This window comes from Macadamia integrifolia, unplaced genomic scaffold (assembly GCF_013358625.1).
Source record: "Macadamia integrifolia cultivar HAES 741 unplaced genomic scaffold, SCU_Mint_v3 scaffold_94A, whole genome shotgun sequence".
Classification (NCBI taxonomy): domain Eukaryota; kingdom Viridiplantae; phylum Streptophyta; class Magnoliopsida; order Proteales; family Proteaceae; genus Macadamia; species Macadamia integrifolia.
The window spans coordinates 76,172-96,579 of NW_024870676.1; the positions used below are offsets into that span (position 1 = coordinate 76,172).

The 20,408-nt window shown below is 36.9% G+C and overlaps 3 protein-coding genes across 3 annotated transcripts in view; 2 read left to right on the plus strand and 1 right to left on the minus strand.

Annotated features, from left to right (window-relative positions):
- LOC122071789 (pentatricopeptide repeat-containing protein At5g08305) overlaps positions 1 to 544 on the plus strand; it is an 11,718-nt gene extending 11,174 nt beyond the window's left edge. The window contains exon 2 of the transcript XR_006138282.1: positions 520 to 544. The gene's annotated coding sequence lies outside the window, so the exon portion shown is untranslated. The remainder of the gene's footprint in view (positions 1 to 519) is intronic.
- LOC122071788 (potassium transporter 4-like) overlaps positions 1 to 11,108 on the minus strand; it is a 14,014-nt gene extending 2,906 nt beyond the window's left edge. Inside the window, exons 1-4 of the mRNA XM_042636196.1 lie at positions 10,940 to 11,108; positions 1,389 to 1,635; positions 531 to 779; positions 52 to 102 (exon numbers count right to left, since the gene is read on the minus strand). Coding sequence (XP_042492130.1) covers positions 52 to 102; positions 531 to 779; positions 1,389 to 1,635; positions 10,940 to 10,996 — 604 coding nt within the window. The 5' untranslated portion in view covers positions 10,997 to 11,108. The remainder of the gene's footprint in view (positions 1 to 51; positions 103 to 530; positions 780 to 1,388; positions 1,636 to 10,939) is intronic.
- Positions 11,109 to 13,878: 2,770 nt separating this feature from the next.
- Positions 13,879 to 14,520, plus strand: LOC122071776 (multifunctional methyltransferase subunit TRM112 homolog A-like). The gene has a single exon (XM_042636183.1). It carries the CDS (start codon positions 13,933 to 13,935, stop codon positions 14,302 to 14,304), a length of 372 nt encoding a protein of 123 aa, XP_042492117.1. The 5' UTR covers positions 13,879 to 13,932; the 3' UTR covers positions 14,305 to 14,520.
- The last annotated feature ends 5,888 nt before the right edge of the window (positions 14,521 to 20,408 follow it).

The window sequence follows — 20,408 nt, forward strand, 5'->3', positions numbered from 1 at the left end:
GGGGGGGAGGGGGGGGGACTCCTTACCCAAACAAGCTTTTTATTAACTTACCATTATTTAATTTCCCTCCATTATATTGCAACCCTGATGAGGCGGAAAGTACTGCAATTGGGGAGAGAACCAAGTTTTAGTTTCTTCTTTGATCCACAGGAAAGCTCTTGAACCAACCAAAATTTCTGTAAAATGCTCTCCCTTATTCAAATGAAAACAGTAAGACTCTCTCTCTCTCTCTTCTAATACTCGTGTGTGTGTGTGCACTAGCAATACTAGTAATTATATACCTCTCATTCTCTCTCTCTCTCTCTCTCTCTCTCTCTCTCTAATACTGTGTGTGTGTGTGTGCACGAGCAATACTAGTAATTATATACCTGATATTGCTCTCTCTCTCTCTCTCTCTCTCTCTCTCTCTAATACTGTGTGTGTGCACTAGCAATACTAGTAATTATTTACCTGATATTGCTCTCTCTCTCTCTCTCTCTCTCTCACATACTCTGTGTGTGTGTGCACTACCAATACTAGTTATTATATACCTGATATTGCTGGGGTGAAGACACCATCACCAATGACCATGCAAGCACCAAATAAGACCACAAGAAGGAGGGCTATGCGTAGCTTTTCATGCTTTTCAAGGACTCCCTTCAGTAGTGAGGAGGCTGTAGTGTTTGTTGTTGGAGGCCCATAATTGTATGCAGAGAGTTCCTCATCCTCTGCTTGCCGATTTGGAATTAAACTAAGATTTGTATGCCTACAAAGCAAGGAATAAAGAGCAAACGTTCCACCTGATCATGGAACTATCATTAGTTTTCAGTACTAGGTTGATGAACTGAGAGGGAGAAAAAGGGGGAATAAAATTTTAACAAAGGTTAAATTCAAGAGCAGTCATCCCCACCCCCTCCTCCCCCTCCCCTTTTTTTTGTGTGCTAAGAGCAGGCAATTCCCTATCAAAGCCGTCAAGTTCAGGGTTATTATATTACAATCCCATATCAGTCATATGGGAGGTTATCCCACATTGGTTTCGAAAGAGAAAACTGATGTGGTCTCCCAAGGTTTATATCATATTATGGGTATGTTGAAAATTTAACATTAAGAAGAAGAGTTTCTGATCATCAGGCCCAGTCATACTCAAAAGCAGAGTTTGATCTTGACTCAGAAGGAGCGTTAGCTATATACTTAACACGTGGGAGTCGAACGTTATTTTCAGGGAGCTGGGCAGAAGGAAAAGAGGCTCGAGGCTCGAGGCTCGAGGCTCTCGATTCTTGGTTAATCATTGGTTGTTATCCTTAATTCTCAATATGACCTAAGGTTTTGCCACCTCCAAACAAAACACATTTTTTTTTTTTTCTTCTAAAACCATTAAGAAGAAGAGTTTTTGATTGTTTACAGCTTACCTTCGCCATTGTCATCTGCAGTCAATAGTATTAATACATATTTGATCAAGGGGATCAATGTAAAGGTCCAAAAAATCAAGGAAAATACACCAAATACTGCATCTTCATTTTGATGATTCTGTAACTTCCATTTAAAAGTGCTTGAGTAAACATAGAGAGGTGAAACACTTAAGTCTCCATAAACCACACCAAGGCTTTGGCATGCTAATGTCAAGTTCCTATTCTTGAAGAGACGACTCCACCAGAACTGCATGACCACAAGATCAAAAGGTATTTAATTTTCTAAATAAGAGGGAATTAACCTTTTTTGAAGTTAGTAAAGGAGGTGAAAATAATTTCTCTTTTTTTTTTTTTTTAGAAAATAATTTCTCGACAAGTATATATTCATTAAAGTACTTAGCATTTATAGTCTTTTTTTTTTCTTTGTTTTTTATTGGATAAGGGTTCCTATTGCCATATTTGGTCTATCAGATATTTACTATCACATGGTAAGTTAGATGAGATTGAAATTTTGTGGATGGCTAAGACCCAAGATCCTTTGATATCAAGTATCAGCTCAAATAATATTTGCGAAGTACAAAATAAAACATTACAAGTTTCCGGACTATATAGAGGGTGCATGGACCGCCAAGGGGGTATATGAACATATGTGGAAGGGTATATATTATTCAATTTGAGAATGAAATTTGACATTTGCCAATATAGATCATGCCCCAATTGCTCAATGGTTAGAATTGCTACATTACCCTTCCACTACCAGAAAGAGATGCATAGACTAAAAAACTATTCATCTCTAATTAAGTCAACTTACTAACAAGTAGTGGCCTTTCTCTCCAATAGTTTCCCAATCAATCATGCACTCCACTCCTCCATTACTAAACTGATTTCATAGTAAACAAAATTATTTCATTCACTCTCAAGTTTGTGTATTCATCTAGATATGCCTAGGGTTAATTCTGTATTTTTTCTTTTAATTTAATCTTTATGGTTTTTTAATAATAATAAAAGAAATCAACATGAGCAATTTAACGTGGTTTTGCACAAATACTTTCATCTGCTTGAGAGAATTAGAAAATTTTTCACTAACCCAGAAAATTACTCTATACTTTGCACCTCATAATGTGATCCCCCTTCCTTGTCTAGGGTTTTTCCTACGAGACAATATATAAAAAACCCTAATCCCACACAATTACAATTTCACCCATATATATGTAATGGAATCAAAACCTAACATAAACATACACAAACCCAATGATAACTATATGGGCCACTACACTATAAGACATAGTAAACCCAATCATTTCCACATTTGCTTGGATTCTACAAGATCTTGAAGAAAAGTGATGTTGTTGTCCATTCGACAAACTCCATTATTATCTCTATTTGTGTTCCATACCTAACCAGCATGGCCCACACCCTTGCCCAGGCATCCTGCACAACTCGCTCATGACAGTCGCATGATGTGATGTGGCTTCACCTCTCCTACCGTTGCAACCCACTCACAAGATTCGAAGCAAAAGAGACTTACATGTGTTCACAACTTAAACTACCCATAGTCTTTGTTGTTCATTTGTCCTTCTTGCCTTAGTTCCAACGGTAACTCCATTTTTTTTAGCACTCCTTGCAAATCTCTACAGATTCTTAGTCATTCATCCCTATCACAAGTCACAACCATGCTCCTCTAGAGACCCTAAGAACTCCACCTTTAGGTAAGCACCTAAAACCTCTCAAATCTATTGTTCTCAACGAAATCATATTTTTCATTAGATCTGGCACATGTCTAACCCCATTCAACGTTCTCACCAGTCCCAGTAATCTTGCATTCAACATTATTTGTCATTTTGACATCACCATTATCACATGCATGATATGTAACAAACTGATCATTAATTCAACATATATAGAATGAGTTGTTAGAATCTAAAATCCAATTGAAGTTTCTATACATGATGACATAGTGAGAAAGGTATATCCTTCACTAAAGGACTCTTCCACGACAATAGTATTGAATGATTTATTTCCATGCTTCTTCTCATAATCCTTTATTTTTCTATCCTCCTTATGCTTTGAGTAATTCCTCTTTAAATTACCTTTCTCTTTGCAATAACAAGTTATTTTGCGACCCTTCAACTTAAAGTGATCCTTATGCTTTCCAGATTCTGTGTCTCTCTCATTTGGTCTGCTTTGTCTCTGACTACCACCTGTAACCAAAGTACTACCCTCCTCTAACATCCCCTCACTGTTATTTTTCCATTATGCCTCGTTCATTAGCAAGCAACAATTTCAGCCTACAACCCTTAGCTCAAGTTTTTTGGATCGAACTAATCTCTTTAACACAAATAATTCATGGAAGAAAATCAAATTATTTGATTGAGGACCCAATTAACAGTTCGTAATCTCGATTTTCAAGATTAGGACTGATATTGGCAAATACCAATCTAAATCACCCTAAATCAACTGATCCGATCCCAAGATTACGAACCATGCTCCTTTTGTTAAAATAAATAAATAAATAAATCAACAGTCAAAATTGTACATCACCTTCCATTTAGAGTGACGGGCCCAAGAAACTATTTGTAAGAGTTAACATTTTATTTTATTTTTTGGGTAAATAAGGGTTAATAAATTCTTCAAATAATATAACCTCTAAATCCTATTCATAATTTTATCATAGATTATTGAAGGAAAAATCTTGTAACCAAGATAGGTGAAAAAAATATTATAACATAATATACCTCAGATCAAACATAGGCATATTTGTACCCTAAATAATCAAATGGGAGAGGAATTAGAATTGGAATTGGATAAAATCCAACCTGATCCATTATTTCTTTATTAATTTTTTTTTTGAATGAAATTTATATTTAATAAAGAGCGAAAATAAAAGAACACCCAGAAGGGAGAAAGGAAAAGGTGTAGGGACCATCCAACTTGGAGAATCCCTGAAGAGAAGGGACAGGGAGCAAGGAGACAGGAATCCCCCAACTAGAAACAATGAGCAAGCATGGGGAATGCATGGTGACGATTTTAGAAAAATAAAAATAAATTATTGATAATTTGTAAGCTCGAAGCTTGATTGAAGCAACATATAATCAAATTTTCTTTTATTGTTTTCATCAAATTTATTGCCAAATAGAGGGAAGAAAGTGTACGGGGGTTTCAAGAACAGAGGATGAAGAAGACAGAGAACGTTTCTAGGAATTTTAGGGCTCCAACTGACTGATCATATGCGTATATATTTCCAACTTTACTATTTACTCTTTTATAGAGATAGAGTCCAAAGATCCGTTGAACAACGGATCTTTTCCGATCAGCGGAATCGCCCTGCCATTACTCTTGAAATTACTCCTTCCGTAACGGAGTGACCGTTACTGTGGTTCCGTGATGAGGCCGGATGACCATCTCACCAACATCTCCCACTTGGCCATTTTGGCTGAATTCACATTTTCCTTTCCCATTTCCAAGAACTACCTTAATGAAAATTCCATTTAGAGTTCTAATTTCCAATAACATCTATCGTGACATTTCCATTTCCATTTCCATTTCCATTTCCGTCCCATATCCAGGAACAATAAAAACATTGTCATGATAAGGAACATTCAGTTCCTATTCCAGACTTAGCCTGTTTTAAGTCCCATTAAATTTACATGCTTAATGTAAGCTTCCGCACGAACTCGCTTTGTGAGGGGATCAACTACCATATTACTTGTAGGTATATAGGTTATTTTAATTTCACCTTCTTTTACTATATCTCGAATATAATGGTACTGTATTTCTACATGTTTTTCCTTTGAGCTATTTGCACCACTGTGTATCAAGCTTATTGCTGCTTGATTATCATAGAATATTTCCACTGGTTCATCTACAAGATCCAGCCCAAACTCATTTAAAAGTCGTCTTATCCAGACTGCATGAGTACTTGCCATACTACAAGCAATATACTCAGCTTCTTGTGTGTGCCTAGCAACACACCTTTGTTTCTTGCTACCCTAAGAAACTGCTGCTCCTCCATATATGAGCACATGACCAGAGGTGGACTTACAATCATCTCTGTCACCTCCAAAGTCAGCATCGGAATATTCAATAACCTCAAACTTTTCTGCTTGAAAACACAATTTCAAATGTTTAGCTCCTTTAATATATTTCATAATCCTTTTCACAGCTTCCCAATGGGTAGAGCCAGGATTACTTTGGTATCTATTTACCAAACTAACTGGATAGGCCAAATCCGGTCGTGTACACAACATTGCGTACATCAAACTACCTACTACTTGAGCATAAGGTACATTCAACTTTTCATGTCCTTCTTGAGGACATTGAATTTTTGATAAAGTCTTTCCCAATACTATTGGAGTTGAAGAGGGATTGCAATTCTGTATCCCGAATCTTTTCAACACAGAGTTCAAGTATTTTTCCTGACTCAAACACAATCTACGTTGTGTTCGATCTCTAATGATTTGAATTCCTAGAATATAAGATGCTTCCCCCAAATCCTTCATTTCAAATCTGTTACTAAGTTCATACTTGGTTATGTTTAGCATATTTAAGTCAATTCCAACCAACAGTATGTCATCAACATATAAGGAAAGAATAATAAAACTACTCCCACTCTTCAAAATATATACACAGTTGTCCAATTGGTTTGCCACGAATCCTAACTTAAGGACTGTTTTGTGGAATACTAGGTACCACTGACATGAGGACTGTTTTAGTTCGTACAGAGACTTTTTAAGTCTACATACTTTATCTTCCTGTCCCACAACCTGAAAACCTTTAGGTTGTCGCATATATATAGTTTCTTCCAACTCGCCATTAAGAAAGGCGGTTTTCACATCCATCTGGAATAATTCTAAGTCTAAATATGCAACAAGTGCCAATATCAGTCTAATAGAGGTAAATTTTTCTACCGGTGAATATGTTTCCTGATAGTCTATTCCTCCTTTTTGTGTATATCCTTTCGCTACTAACCGAGCCTTAAATTTATCAACAGACCCATCCACTTTATACTTTTTCTTAAGTACCCATTTGCAACCTACATCATTTCTACCCTTTGGTAGATCACAAAGTTCTCATACTTGATTCTTTGTGATAGAATAATTTCCTCTTGCATGGCATTCCACCATTCATCTGATTCTCGTGATTTCATCGCTTCACTATAGGTTACGGGATCAACTACTTCTTTCACATATGTGTCAACTGTATGACAAGATAGCTCACATAAATAAAGGTAGTAGTCATCTAAATAAGTTGGGGGTGCTCTAGTTCTATTACTCCCACTTACCCTAGGTTCCGGGTCTTGTCTCTGATGATCATCTTGATCTTCAGGAACTTGGATTCCTTGATCAAAAATTCTTGGTTCCTCTTGAGGGTCAAAATCATAGTCATTGTCAATGACATGCAAGGGTTCTACATCTTCCTGTTGCGGTTCCTCTTCTAGTTTCTCTAGAAATTCTGCATTACGACTTTCAATTACCCCTTTTTCAGGGTGATATAACCTATATCCTTTTGATCCTTCAGGATATCCTATGAACTTGCATTTGATCGTTCTAGAATCTAACTTGTTCCTATATGACTCAGGTATTAGTACATAGGCTACTGATCCCCACTTTCTTAGATTTTCTAAGTTTGGTTTCCTACCTGTCCACATTTCATAGGTAGTAGTCTCAACAGATTTGGTAGGAATTCTGTTCAGGATATAATTTGCTGTGCGAATGGCCTCTCCCTAGAATTTCTTAGAGAGAGAAGAATGTGATAACATGCAACACACTACATTAAGTAGTGTTCTATTTCGTCTTTCAGCCACACCATTCTGTTGTGGTGTGAAAGACATTGTCTTTTGTTTAATGATTCCATGTTCCTCACAAAAATTTTTAAACTCTTTGGAGTTATACTCTCCACCACGATCGGTTCTTAGAACCTTAATATTTCTTTCCAACTGATTGTGTACTTCAGTTCTATAGCGTCTGAAACATTCAAATGCTTCAGATTTCCTACTAAGCAAGTAAATATATCCACACTTAGATAGATCATCTGTGAATGTGATAAAATAAGTTTTACCACAATGGGTACTCACATTGAGTGGTCCACAGATGTCAGAGTGTACCACTCCAAGAAGTTCATTTGCTCTCACTCCAACTGGAAAGGGTTTCCTAATCATTTTACCAGAGAGATCGCATCCATCATATTCTACTTTAGACAACTTAGGAACTAAACCCAATTTAATTATTTGTTGCATTTTCTTAATTCCAGGGTGTCCTAGTCTCATATGCCACATATACGAATCAACAAGATTTGCACAATCAATCTAAACTAATGATCCAGATGCATTTTCATTAATAATATTAGAGGTTACATTTTCAATAGTAGAAAGTAAGAACAAGTCCTGCTCAGGGACAAATCGTCCTGAAGAAAAAGATCGGCCATGATTTCCAATGGTGACCTCAGAGCTAGTGAAGCGCACTTCAAGGCCCTTCTTAACAAGATCTGGTACATAAATCAAATTTCGATGCATGTCGGGGGCATAAATTACATCCTTCAGACGAAAATTAGCTTCCCGAGGTCAAGCACATAGTCTGCAACACCTTGAACTTCACTATACGAGTTGTTGCCCATGAAGATCTTATGGTCACCAAGTGTAAGAGTCTTCATCTCTTGTTGTCCTCTTGTGGTCTTTGCAATATGACGTGTCGCACCTGAGTCGATCCACCACCCCTCATACTGTTGTCCAGATAAATTGCACTCAACTGTGCCAATATACTCTTTCCGCTGAGTGTTTGGTGGTGGTGCATGTGGAGTATTTCCTTTGTTCTTTTTCTTAGGGCAGGAAGCCCTGAAGTGACCGAATTTTTCAAATTCGTAACATGCTCTAGGTGGCACCTTTTGAAAATTCCTAGACTTCATTTTTCCTTTCCCTTTGACCTTATTCTGGTTATTGTTGGGGTGGAGCTGGTTGGCATTGGGACGAAATCGGTGCTGATGTGCCAATGTTTCCACTTGGTCAATCTCTGGTGGAGTTGGGTTGGACTGGGTTATATGTAATTCACCCATGGACTTTGTCATCATGCATTGCTGATAGTATTGTAGTTGTTGGGGAAGTTTATCAATAGTATGATTGTCCCCCAAGAATCTCAGTGCGGTTTGTGCCATTGCCCAAAAAGGGGGTAAACTGTTAATGATGATGAATACTTGGTTGTTATTTGACACTTCTGATCCAGCATCAACCAAGTCTTGAGCCAAACCAACATTTTGTTGACATGATCCACAACATCCTCACCCTCAGTCATTCTACAACTATTATATTTGTGAGTCAGTAGCTGAGTGTGGGTTTCAGTTTTCACATCATACTTGGCCCTCACAGCTTCCATTACAGATTTGGTAGTTGTGTGTTTATTAAACACCTTCATCAGATGATCTTCCATCTTCAAAAGGATCATGCTTCAGGCTCTTTTGTCATCTTCAGCCCATTTTTCTGCAGTTTTAATCTCTGCTAGGGTAGCATCATCCCCAACCACGGGTCTTGGTTCCAGAACATGGTCCATCTTCTCATATATCAACACATGTGTGATTTTCATGTTCAAAGTCTCATAGTTCGACTCATTCAATCTCTCAAGGTTGTTGATTTCATGTGACAAGGGTTTTCCAGCCATGATGATGTTCTGAAAAATGAATAATGAACAAGTTTAATTCTCTATTCTAATTATATGTTCTTACATATAGGTTTTCCTCCATTTTTTTCTTATTTATTTACTTTATTACTATTATTATTATTATTTTTTTTATTATCTTAATACGAACTCAACATTTCTTTCCGTGTTAAATTCGGATTCTCTATGGCTTCAAACAAGCCAAAGGAATAAATGTGAATACTAATGTATTTATTTACTAAGTCTTTTGTGACTTCAATAATTTGTTATGGTGTTAGTCGATTTGGTTCAAATATGCAATTTGTTAAACATAAGAATTTTTGTAAATAATGATATAAATGAACAGGTATTATATAATCAAATAAAATTCCAGAGAAAAAGAAATGTTCAGTAAAGAAGCGGGTTATATTATTATATTCAGATGTCGAATATTAATCCTTATGGGATTCGTATAACATACCAGCATATCAATCTAAGTATAACATAGTGCTGACAGTAAAAAAAATATATAAACAACAATATGATATACTTAATTAATCAATTTATAAATCTATTATGTTAACATGACATGTATTAGAGACAATGAACATTTGTTTTAAAATAATAAATAGACTAATATTTTTAACCAATTCAGCCAGCATGATATGACATTTGTTTTAAAATAATAAATAGACTAATATTTTTTTAAACCAATTTAGCTAGTATGATATAAACAACTAATATCCTCACATATAAAGACAAGAAATATTTAATTCTAAAGTAATAAAACAGTGGGACTTATACGGTAGAGTGATGTGAGGATGAATATAAAAAAAAAGGTCCAATATCTTGAAATGGGGGAGTTGCACTTACCTGTTGGCAGCAACTAGTAATATATAAAATTAAAAGGAGTTGTGGGGCCTGCAGCAGAGGTGATCCCTTTGAAAACTTCTCAACAATAGGGTCGGCGGTGTCAGAATGCTCGGCCGTGTTAGATCAGCAGTGACCGGTGCTTACAGCTCTCACGGCTCTTATCAAGATGGGTGAGAGGAAGAAACGTCAAGTTCAGCCACTGACGGGCAGCTCAATCCTCAGAAAATCAGGTAGTTGAGAGTGTTGTAATCGCCGCAGCTTGCCTGAGACGAAAACCGTGCCGGCTTTGATACCAGTGTACGGGGGTTTCAAGAACAGAGGATGAAGAAGACAGAGAACGTTTCTAGGAATTTTAAGGCTCCAACTGACTAATCATATGTGTATATATTTCCAACTTTACTATTTACTCTTTTATAGAGATAGAGTCCAAAGATCCGTTGAACAACGAATCTTTTCCGATCAGCGGAATCGCCCTGCCATTACTCCTGAAATTACTCCTTTCGTAATGGAGTGACCGTTACTGTGGTTCCGTGATGAGGCCGGATGGCCATCTCACCAACAGAAAGTCAACGATTTCTTGAGAGAGAGAGAGAGAGAGAGAGAGAGAGAGAGAGAGAGAGAGAGAGAGAGAGAGAGAGAGAGAGAGAGAGAGAGAGAGAGAGAGAGAGAGAGAGAGAGAGAGAGGAACCTAATATTGCAGTTTACAGTTCTTCCTAATTCTAAACCACTCAAAAGCCCATAAAAGAATAAAAAGCATTCCAGATTGCAGAGAAAATGTCATTTCAAAGTTAATCAAAAGAATTAGATTCTTGAAAGAATGAGAAAAAAATGAAAATTTGAGAGAAAAAAAGAAGTGAAAAAGAATTCTAAAGAGAAGGGAAACAGATGAATTCTCAAGCATTACAAGAAAATATAAGAACAGAAACAAAATCAGAAAGGAAGAAGTATTTCTTGCATGGTATCAATGAAGAAGCAGAGATAAGTTTAAATTGAATTAAAACCAAATCATTTTCAGGTAATTGAGGAGAAGAAGAAGAAGAAATTTTGATTTCAAACCTGACGACTTCTATGATGAGTCCAAGTTGAAGTTGAAGCTGAAGTTTCAGTTTCCATGGCCTGCTGTTGCTTCTTCCATTGAGTTTTAGCTGTTTATATACTATTCCTGTTCATTCTTTCAATGGTATATAGGTCAACCAGAGGAGACTCATGCCAACGCGTTTTTACTACTCGCATAATTATACGTGTGGCTTCTCTTTTGATGACTATGTCAAATTAATGAGATTGTTATACATGACAAATCAATCTCTCCTACTCGCTCTCTAGATGACAAATTTCTCTCTCTCTCTCTCTCTCTCTCTCTCCCCCTTGTTAATGTCCCAAAATAGGAGTGGCAATTATCAGCCCAGCCCACCTAGTCCATGGACTGTGGATTGGTTTGTAAGTGGCTGTAATCTGTTTTGTTTTCATATAAAAAAATTGCATGAATGTCATGGCTTGCTGGTCTTGATTTTAGATTGCCACCCTTCTAGATCATATATATTTTAATGAAGGGTATCCTCACATCCTTTGAGGATTCAACTCCTCTCTTTAGCACCTATCGTCTAGGTTTTACCCATAGTTACCTGGGTAAGTGATATGAGGCGAAGTGATGATCCAATGGTTCTTGGCTCTTCGTTCTCCGAGCCTTTATTGACACGTCGTTTTTCGTGCCTTCTCTTAAATCATTGGATCATCGCCTTGCTATGTGTCACTTGTTTAGGTAGCTATTGACCAGCCTGGGTGATGGACGGTAAGGAGAGGAGTCGGATCCATTCTTTGGAGTGGGAATAGGAGGACCTCAAAGTTGTTTCTACTCCAAAGAGGGTGAGAACCTCAAGAAAGAAACAAGGGTTGTGTCAAGGAGATTTAGGTAAGACACTTCCTCCATTATGGATAACCAATGGACCAACCCCCCTTGGGTATTCTAGATCATTTTCTATGATATATTATATTTTAAGACCCACCCCAAGATGAAGACAGGATTTGATCCCAAGACCTCATTCCATTTTATTTTTTTGATCTTTCTCGTATTCATTCCGACACTAACCCTAATCATTTGATGTGAGGATCCCACGTTAGATGGATAAGAGTCATTTATAAGTTCTTTTCATGCACCCATAATGAAGAGAGAATGAGTTTTCAATATTGCAATTATAATACAGTATTTAAGAATTAATGACGACACAAGAATCCAATCACAAAATCACATCACCCATGATAAAAGTATTCTTATTCTTTACCCAATGCAATTGGATTGATTATTAAAAAGAAAAAAAAGAAATCCACACCATATCGAAAAAAAAGAAAAGAAAAGAAAAGGGCTATACAAGAGTCAAAGTATAACCCAGACAAGACAAGATCTAAAGTCTCCAATGAAAAAGCATGAGCAGCAACATCACCATGCATGGAATGAGCAGGGCAGTTACTCATTCTCCATTGTTTTACTCCTAGTATTATTCGGGTGGAGTGAACCCACTTCTTTTATATCTTCTATTTTTGTCTGTATTCTCACTAGTATGGAATACTAAAATAGAATTTTGTTTTGAGATGTTTGTCTCTTAGGGTTCTCTATCTATCTTCATTCCAATCTTTTTTTCTTTTTCTCACACTCCAAATAGAGCATTCTTCAACAAATGGGTTTGGTAGTCTAGTAGAAGGAGCCCTTGTTTTATCATCATTTGGATTGGTTGGTTGTGAGTTTGAATCTGTATATGTCTCATCATCGTTTGTTGATCTTATAGATGCGTTGCTTGTTGTATGGGGACTTTGGTCTAAGAACTACGATCACCATCATGGAAAACCATTTTTCACATCAATAAATAAATAAATAAAATAAAATAAAATAATAAAAATATTCTTCATGTCTAGTCAACCAACCTATGTAATTGATCATCTGAGTATATCCGGGGATTGAATCCTAATGACATGATAGTGTATTTCCCTTCATTCCTTCTTTTCTTCCACAATATGAAATATACTTTTCATCTACTTCCTCTTCACCATTCTTCTTCGTTCCTCAATGAGAGGGATCTCTCATTGCTTTTTTCCTTTGTCCATCCTTCTTGGTTCTATTGTGTACTCTTTAGTCCATTTACTTTACTTGACAAATTCCTGAATTGGATTGATGTTGGCTTTGAATTCTTATATGCTTAAATTTACATTTTCTAAATTCTTAGCATTGTGGATTACCACTATGCTGGAGCAGGTGATCGATGTTTTAAAAAATGACACAAAGCTGAATATGGGTAGAATGTTGGTTGAAAATGTCTCTCATTTACAATGTAACAAAATGATCTTGCTTGATGCTTCATTTGATTTGGTGTCACCATTAGAGTTCTAGAAACTTCGATACTCAAATCATGCTGCTTTTAATTGGTTTATTTCCTGTGCTCTTATTGTTATTGTCAGTAGCATTACCTCTAACTCTTAGTTGGTTTCTTTCTTTTGTACCCATGGTTATTGTCACTTGCTTTACCATTAGATTTTTGCCAATGACAAAGGGAAAGAATTAAGTTGGAAAATTATGAAGCATCAAGCGAGATAGCCTCTGTAGTGAGTGTGGTGGTGCAATTAGCATTGGATGGCCAAGAAGACCTCGGGACACGTGTCCAGATACTCTGAACCATCCGATGCTCACCTACACCACCGCACTCACTGTAGAGAATAATCATTCACAATAAGGTCTCGTGAACTTTTTTTGTAAGCTCAAACTTGATTCTGGAGTGTAAGTTATTTTTATGAAATGCACTGGTTGAACAACGATTATAATCTTTTTCTTAAATTTAAAAATTTTCATTGCCTTCCATTCAATCTGTCTTCCAACCAAACAAAGCCATTTAAGAGGTCCAGAGTTCGAACTAAAGCAAATACATTAGGCCATGGTGAAATTACCAAATACTCCTATATCAAGATTTCAGGAAAAAAAAATCCATCTTCTTTAAGCTCTTTGAGTTTTTGCTGTTTCTCTATAACTTCTTAAGAGAGAGAGAGAGAGTGAGAGAGAGAGAGAGATGAGGCTATTGACGCATAACATGCTTTCCAGCAACATCAAGGGCGTGACGAATGGGTTCCCACTGCGTCTCGAAGTGGAGAAATCAGTATTAAAAGAGGTCGAATTCAACCCAGATTTCCTAAGAAACATGTTCCCGAAGATCGAATGGAAAGCCCTTGTAGATGCCGCTCGATCGATGGGCTATGCAGAACTTCCAGAAGAGGCACCCGAATCATCGATGCTCGAGTCGGAAGAGTTTCTCATGAAGTTTCACCATGCCCTACTCGAGCTCCACCTTGACGAAGGTGCCCTTATCTGTCCTGAGACCGGTCGGCGTTTCCCTGTCAACAAGGGTATCCCAAACATGCTCCTCCATGAAGACGAGGTCTGATTAGTTTATCTTACAGTTTCTTTCTTTGTCAGATGATAATGGCTCTGGGGAGCTTGGAGGAGTTAGTGTACTAGGCTAGACGGTGGTTTTTGAATACTGAAATGTAATTGTTTTGAGCATTGGGTACTTCAATGTGTATGGTTTAGCATATGAACATACGTGGATAGTGATGTTGTTTCTTTGGAGAAGAAATTGAAATTAGGGTTTATTCTCTTATGGCTTACAAATTTTCTTTCTTTAAGATGATATTTGCTTGGGGTTGGGGTTGGGGTGGGGGCTTGGAGGTTTTAGTGATTTTGGAGAAAAATTAGTTTTTTGTACTGTAATTGTAACTGTTTTTAGCTTTAGATACTGTGATTGTGTATTGCTTTTCATGTGAATATATGTGATTAGTGATTGTTCTGCTTTGGAGAAGAAATTGATATTGGGGTTTATTCTCTTCTATATTACAATTTTCTTTCTTTAGCAGATATTTTGGATTTTTTTTTGGGGGGGGGTGGTGTGGTGTTGGTTTGGAGGTTTGGATATTAGGGTTTATTTATGAGTCCAGAAGCTTTGTTGCATAAGGTTTGAAAAAAGAACACAGTGCTTTTGATAGTTGAAATTCTGATCGGCAATTTGTTTGTTTCTTATTAGCTGATGAAATTTGAATGAGAATCTCTAGTCTTCTCATTTAAGACTTGAAATGTAAAAGCTCATCTACTAATTGATTTTTAAGAGACAAATATGTTTAGGGATACCTAAACGAGGCTCCCGCCACTGTGGGGTTCTGGGGAGGGTCATAATGTACGCAGCCTTACCCTTGCTATGCGGAGAGGCTGCTTCCTGACTTGAACCTGTGACCACTAGGTCACAATGGAGACGCATAAGAGACAAATTGTTTCGAATTGTATTAGATTATAAGGAAAATTGTGGCAGTTCGTGGCTTCATATAGGAGAATACTATCTGAGGTGTCTAGTTTTAACGGGGCAGAGTAGGTAATATATGTATGTCTGAGACTGGTTTTATATCTTAGGAAACTATACCGGAGGCCAATTTTTTCTTTTCTATATTTTGATATCTGGAAACAGCCTCTTGACATTCTCGGGGTAAGGCTGTTTAGTTCTCGCCCCCCCCGGACCTCACACATGAGGAGCCTCGTGCACCGGGTACGCCCTTTATTTTGATACCTAGAAATTACTTGTACTAATGTTAATGGTGGAAATGTTTTCTACAGATCTTATAGTGGTTACATTTCACCAAAATTTTCTTAACAATGAATCCGGAAGTGTACAATAAGGAAAGATTTGAAAATTTTCTTAATTCATAAAGGCGGCTGATAATATTGTAGTCTGCAAGTAATAAGAGTCATCTTAGTCGTTGCTGACACTAGTTTTGTTGTTCTTATTTCCTCAAAACACACGTGGGAGCACATGGCATTTGTTTCTTTTAGTTTCTAGTTCTTATCTTTTCTACCCCTCTATGAAGAGATGTTGAAGTTTTCAGGAGGCCTCTAATTATTTGGATCCAATTTGGGATGGGATGAGATTTCGGGTGAAGAAGTTCTTATCTTAGTTTCATTAGCTTCCTTTTGAGTTGATATTAGATCTGAATTGGCAAGAGTAGAGTTTCTTTCTTGACTGGGACTGGGTGGAGAGGAGGAAAAATTATGCTATTTCACTTCTCACTGAATGGCTTTTTATGTGGTAGGTGGATGTTTTTTAATGGTGGGTTGGAGAATTTTTGGCTCTGATTCTTGTCTAAATCTTGGCTTGTCGAATGTTGGAGCCCATGTTTTTATTTTGGGATTATGACAAGATATATATATATATATATATATCCAGGTCAGACCAGAAAAGGGGAAAAGAAAGACCAACGAGAAAGGTAAAAGTGTAGGAAGGATTTGGATGCTAAAGTTTTTGCTGCTGCCAAGGAGGAAGATTAATCGATTAAAGATGATTAACATACGTGTGAATTTGTGATGATAAATGTGGAACATTGATTGACCAAAATCCTCCATGACATCCAACTCGTGTGGGGAAGATGATTGCCAGTGGCTGGTTCTAGGTTTATCAGATCAATTATACAGTGATAAAAGATGTTTCTGGGTTATGCCCATGTTGATTCTATCTGTCTTCGTATCTTGGTCTGCATATCCCCCGCCCTGGCCTAATGCATAAGTCATGAAAGGGCAACTGTCCTCATATTGAATGAGATTTCTCCTTTGATGTTCTTTTCATGGGGATTATCTATATTGGCTTCTTTGATCTGGTTGTGTGCAAATAAAGCATGTCCTTGGGGGGTTGGTGTGTCACATGAATGAGTAAAACTACTTCTATGTGATGCAGTACTGAAGACATACCAGCACAGGATGCCCAAGAAATCCCAGGCTTTGCATGGCCCAGCTTATTTTAAGGATTGGGTCCACTTTGTTTTACGTTTAGTTCATTTGTTTTATGCTTTAAATTGTTTTGAGTCAGATCCGGTGGAACCAGTGGTTTATTTGGTTCAGTTTAAGTAAGATATTTTTTGTTTCTTTTCTTTTATTTAAGTTTTGGTCCATATCCTTTTTAAAGACCACTTAGATTTTAAAAAGGAGTGGCCACTTGAAATAGGAATCGGCAAGGGAGTTTCCTAGCCAGATTCAAATACTGCTTTATTGGTTTTTTGTAAATAAAGAAAGGGAGTTCCCTACCCAGGCTGAGAGAGCTAGTCTTGTCCCTCTTTTCTTTTCCATCAATCACTCTTTCTCTTCTTATTTCTGCTGTCTTTCTTGAGTGTCTTAAGTATTGTCGACCAGCATCTTGGCCTATTCTTTGGCCTGGATTTGGAGATATTAAAAATCTTCATATTCTGATCTAGTTTCCAAGAATCTGTTGATCTCTGCAACCATCCATCAGTTCAGTCCCAAATATGAAGGATTTTTTCTGAGGTCATCCTAAACTACCTTTGACCAGGATGTAAGCCCCACCTGGGCTTTGGTTAGTGAGTTCTAATAATTCTCAGATTTGGCCTAAAATTCCCTGAGTTGATGTATTGTATTCTGTCCGTATTTTCTGGTCTATACAGAGAGTTATTTACTGAGTTCTAGGACTTGTTCCACGTTTTTCATTGATCCTTATTTTACTGTCTAGTCTGTGAGATAGCTTAGCAATTGTTTATTCCCTTATTCTATCCTAGGCTTCAACAGGTTGGTATTGTGAGTTTCTATTATTGGTTTGAGGAGGTTAGTGTACTTTATCCGTAGCTGTGTTGGAGTTGTTTATTGGGGCTGGGTACTTGTATTCAGCCTTACTTTACTGCTTGGAGTGTCCCTTCCTTGTAATCAAGGTGTGGTTAGTGTGAATCCAATCAACATTTTGCGGTGGGAAGCCCAGGTGATGTTACCCTTCTTCTTGCTTTCGTCTGGGTACTATTTTTCTGTTTATATCCCTGCAATTCTATCCATTATTGCTTCCTGCGATATCCGGTCCTTTTTTCACTAGAACTGTTGATTTTGAAGGTGAGTTGCATCTCTGATCTAACGTCTGATTTCAGAATTATTCCATCGATATTGCATCATTTCACAATCTGTGTTCAAATTTCAAATGTGTTGGTTAATTTATAAAGTCCTATATCAAGTAGGATTGCTTTTGAAGGCGTGAAACTTGAATTCGATGCTGCCTATTTTCTGTTCTGATCAGTCTAAATTTAATACCATATATTGAAATTCTATTGGGTTTGATGATCCTGCAATTTGTTCTTTAATCTGAATTCTTGTTTTACAGTTTTACCCGTACTAGTGGTACTAGGAATCTCCCATAAATTCAAATCCAGCCATTGGATCAAGTTGAACTTTTCAGCAAAGTTAATACCCCTAACAAAGAGGAGCTCGACCGGGCATTCAGCTTGATCTGACCATTGAAGCATCTGTTGTTTTTCTCCCTAATTTGGAATTTGATATCTCTGCTTTTTTATTCTTTTTTATTACTGTTTTAACTCTTTAAATCAGTAGTATTACATTACTGTGTGAATAACCTGGTACAAATATACCTATGCATGATATAATTTTAGAAAATGATAGTTGCTGCCATCAGGCCCCACTGTAATGTTGTGCCTTACATAACCCATTAAATATTTTTAGGTGTCCTTTTTGTCTTTCTTCATGGGGATTTATGGTTGTTCATTTGTTTTGCCATTCCTTGAGCCTAGATATTGGAGTTGTTCTATATTTCTCCAGCTCTCAAAAATTCTACTTGTCTCCCTGTGTAAAGGAGCTGCCATCCGACTAGGATTTGGTGCACCCATTCTGCAGGAGACAGCACAGATATGAGCCAAGAAGAATTTGGCTTTGCTTTATGCCTAACTCAAAGATGATTAATGTCTCATTTCACAAATGTTGGTACACCAAAGCTTCATGTTTTTTAGGTCCTTACCTTTTGAATCTTTGGCTATTAAAATCTTTTTATTTTGTGATGTATTGATAACCAACTCAACTGGATTTCTGTATTGTCTTTCTTGAGAAACACCAAACTCTCATGCAGACCTGGTTGGTGGGGGATTCTGTCAACCCATTTTATTTAGGCAAAATCCTTGAACCACATGAATGGCTGTACCAGTATTACCATGTGTGCATTACTCTGCCAAGTCCATTCATTTGTAGTTTCTGAATTCAGTGACAGTATTTTGAATGGAGACTAGTGAAGGGTTAGATATAAGGAAATTAGTAGATTGAGACGGGCCATCTAAATTTGCAATAGAAAAAATGCCTAAACCACCAGGCCTGGGGATTTTATCTCCACCTTGTGGTATCAGGAAAAGGCCTAAACCATGGTTTTGGTCCTTAGAGCTCTCTCTCTCTCTCTCTCTCTCTCCCCCCCTCTGTTTCCTTCCTCTTCATTCCAATGCATTGTGGGTAAGAAAATAAAGTTGAGTTTGTTCATTCCTTTGCTTGTCTTTTCTGAATTGGTTGTGAAATTAGGGGGATAATATTGGATTTGATATTAAGTGATCTTTTATATTCCATTACGAGTTAATGATGCATGTTAAGCATTGTAAAATGTATACCCTCCCCTCCTGTTTTCTTATCTTGTGGCACGATCAACTTATCAAATTTAGCAACTCGGTTCTTTCTTTCCACTGAACTTTGGTTTACAATTTCTTTTTTTTTCATCTTTTGAAAAAGGAAAATGCGTCATTTATAAGCTAAATTTTTTTTGGGTAATTAATTATGGCTTAAGAGGAACTTTATACCTTTTTTTTTGGGGTGGGGAGGAAGAAGGGAAAGAGAAAGGAAGAACTCTTTTATGCAATCATTCTGCAGATACTCAGTATTACTTTTAGGAATATGGATGAGTAAAACACTGTTAAAGAAGTCTTTTCCCAGCCCAAAAGAAAAAAAATGTTGCAAGCAACAAATTTATTTTCATCTTCCGAGTTGCTATAATTGCATTTCAATTGATTTGTGCATAAACGCATATTGGTTCTAAATAATTTACTTGGCAATGACAATAGATGGAGCAATTGGAGCTCTGCTTCCGATATGAGATCCATAGTTATGCCAATGGGTATGTATGTGCTGTCGCATTATGTTGGTCACAGGATCAAAACTTGAAGACAACCTCTCTTGCGAAATAGAGGGTAAGACTGTATATATTTGCTTCCAGATCTTGTGCGGCAAGACCTCATACAAATATTTTTTTTTTGTCCAAAATAAATAACAAAATTGTCACAAAAAGAGTGATATAAATATGACATGGGAACCTAAAAAAGATGTTGATGAAGGTGACAATAATCAAGCTTTAAGTTTGAGAAAATGAATTTGCAATTAAATCATGGGGGAGCCAACATAAGCATGGATAGACTTGTTATAATGATAATGTTTCCTAATGCACATGTCATGAAAAATCATACATTGACAGTCCAATAGGTGCAAGACAAATATACCCGAAAATGATATTTGTTCAATATGGGTAAGAGTGCTTGAAGGCACATGGAACATGAATGAACAGAAGATACATAAATATAGGAATTAAATATGCTAATCATTGAATAACATGCCTAATTACAATTAAAGGAAATCAAGGGACCTAGGTTTCTTATCATTAGAGAACAAAACACATATATGAAAATAAGTCGTCAAAAT

Excerpts from the sequence above, each read along its gene's own strand:
- LOC122071776 (XM_042636183.1), top strand. The coding sequence starts at position 13,933 with ATGAGGCTATTGACGCATAACATGCTTTCCAGCAACATCAAGGGCGTG.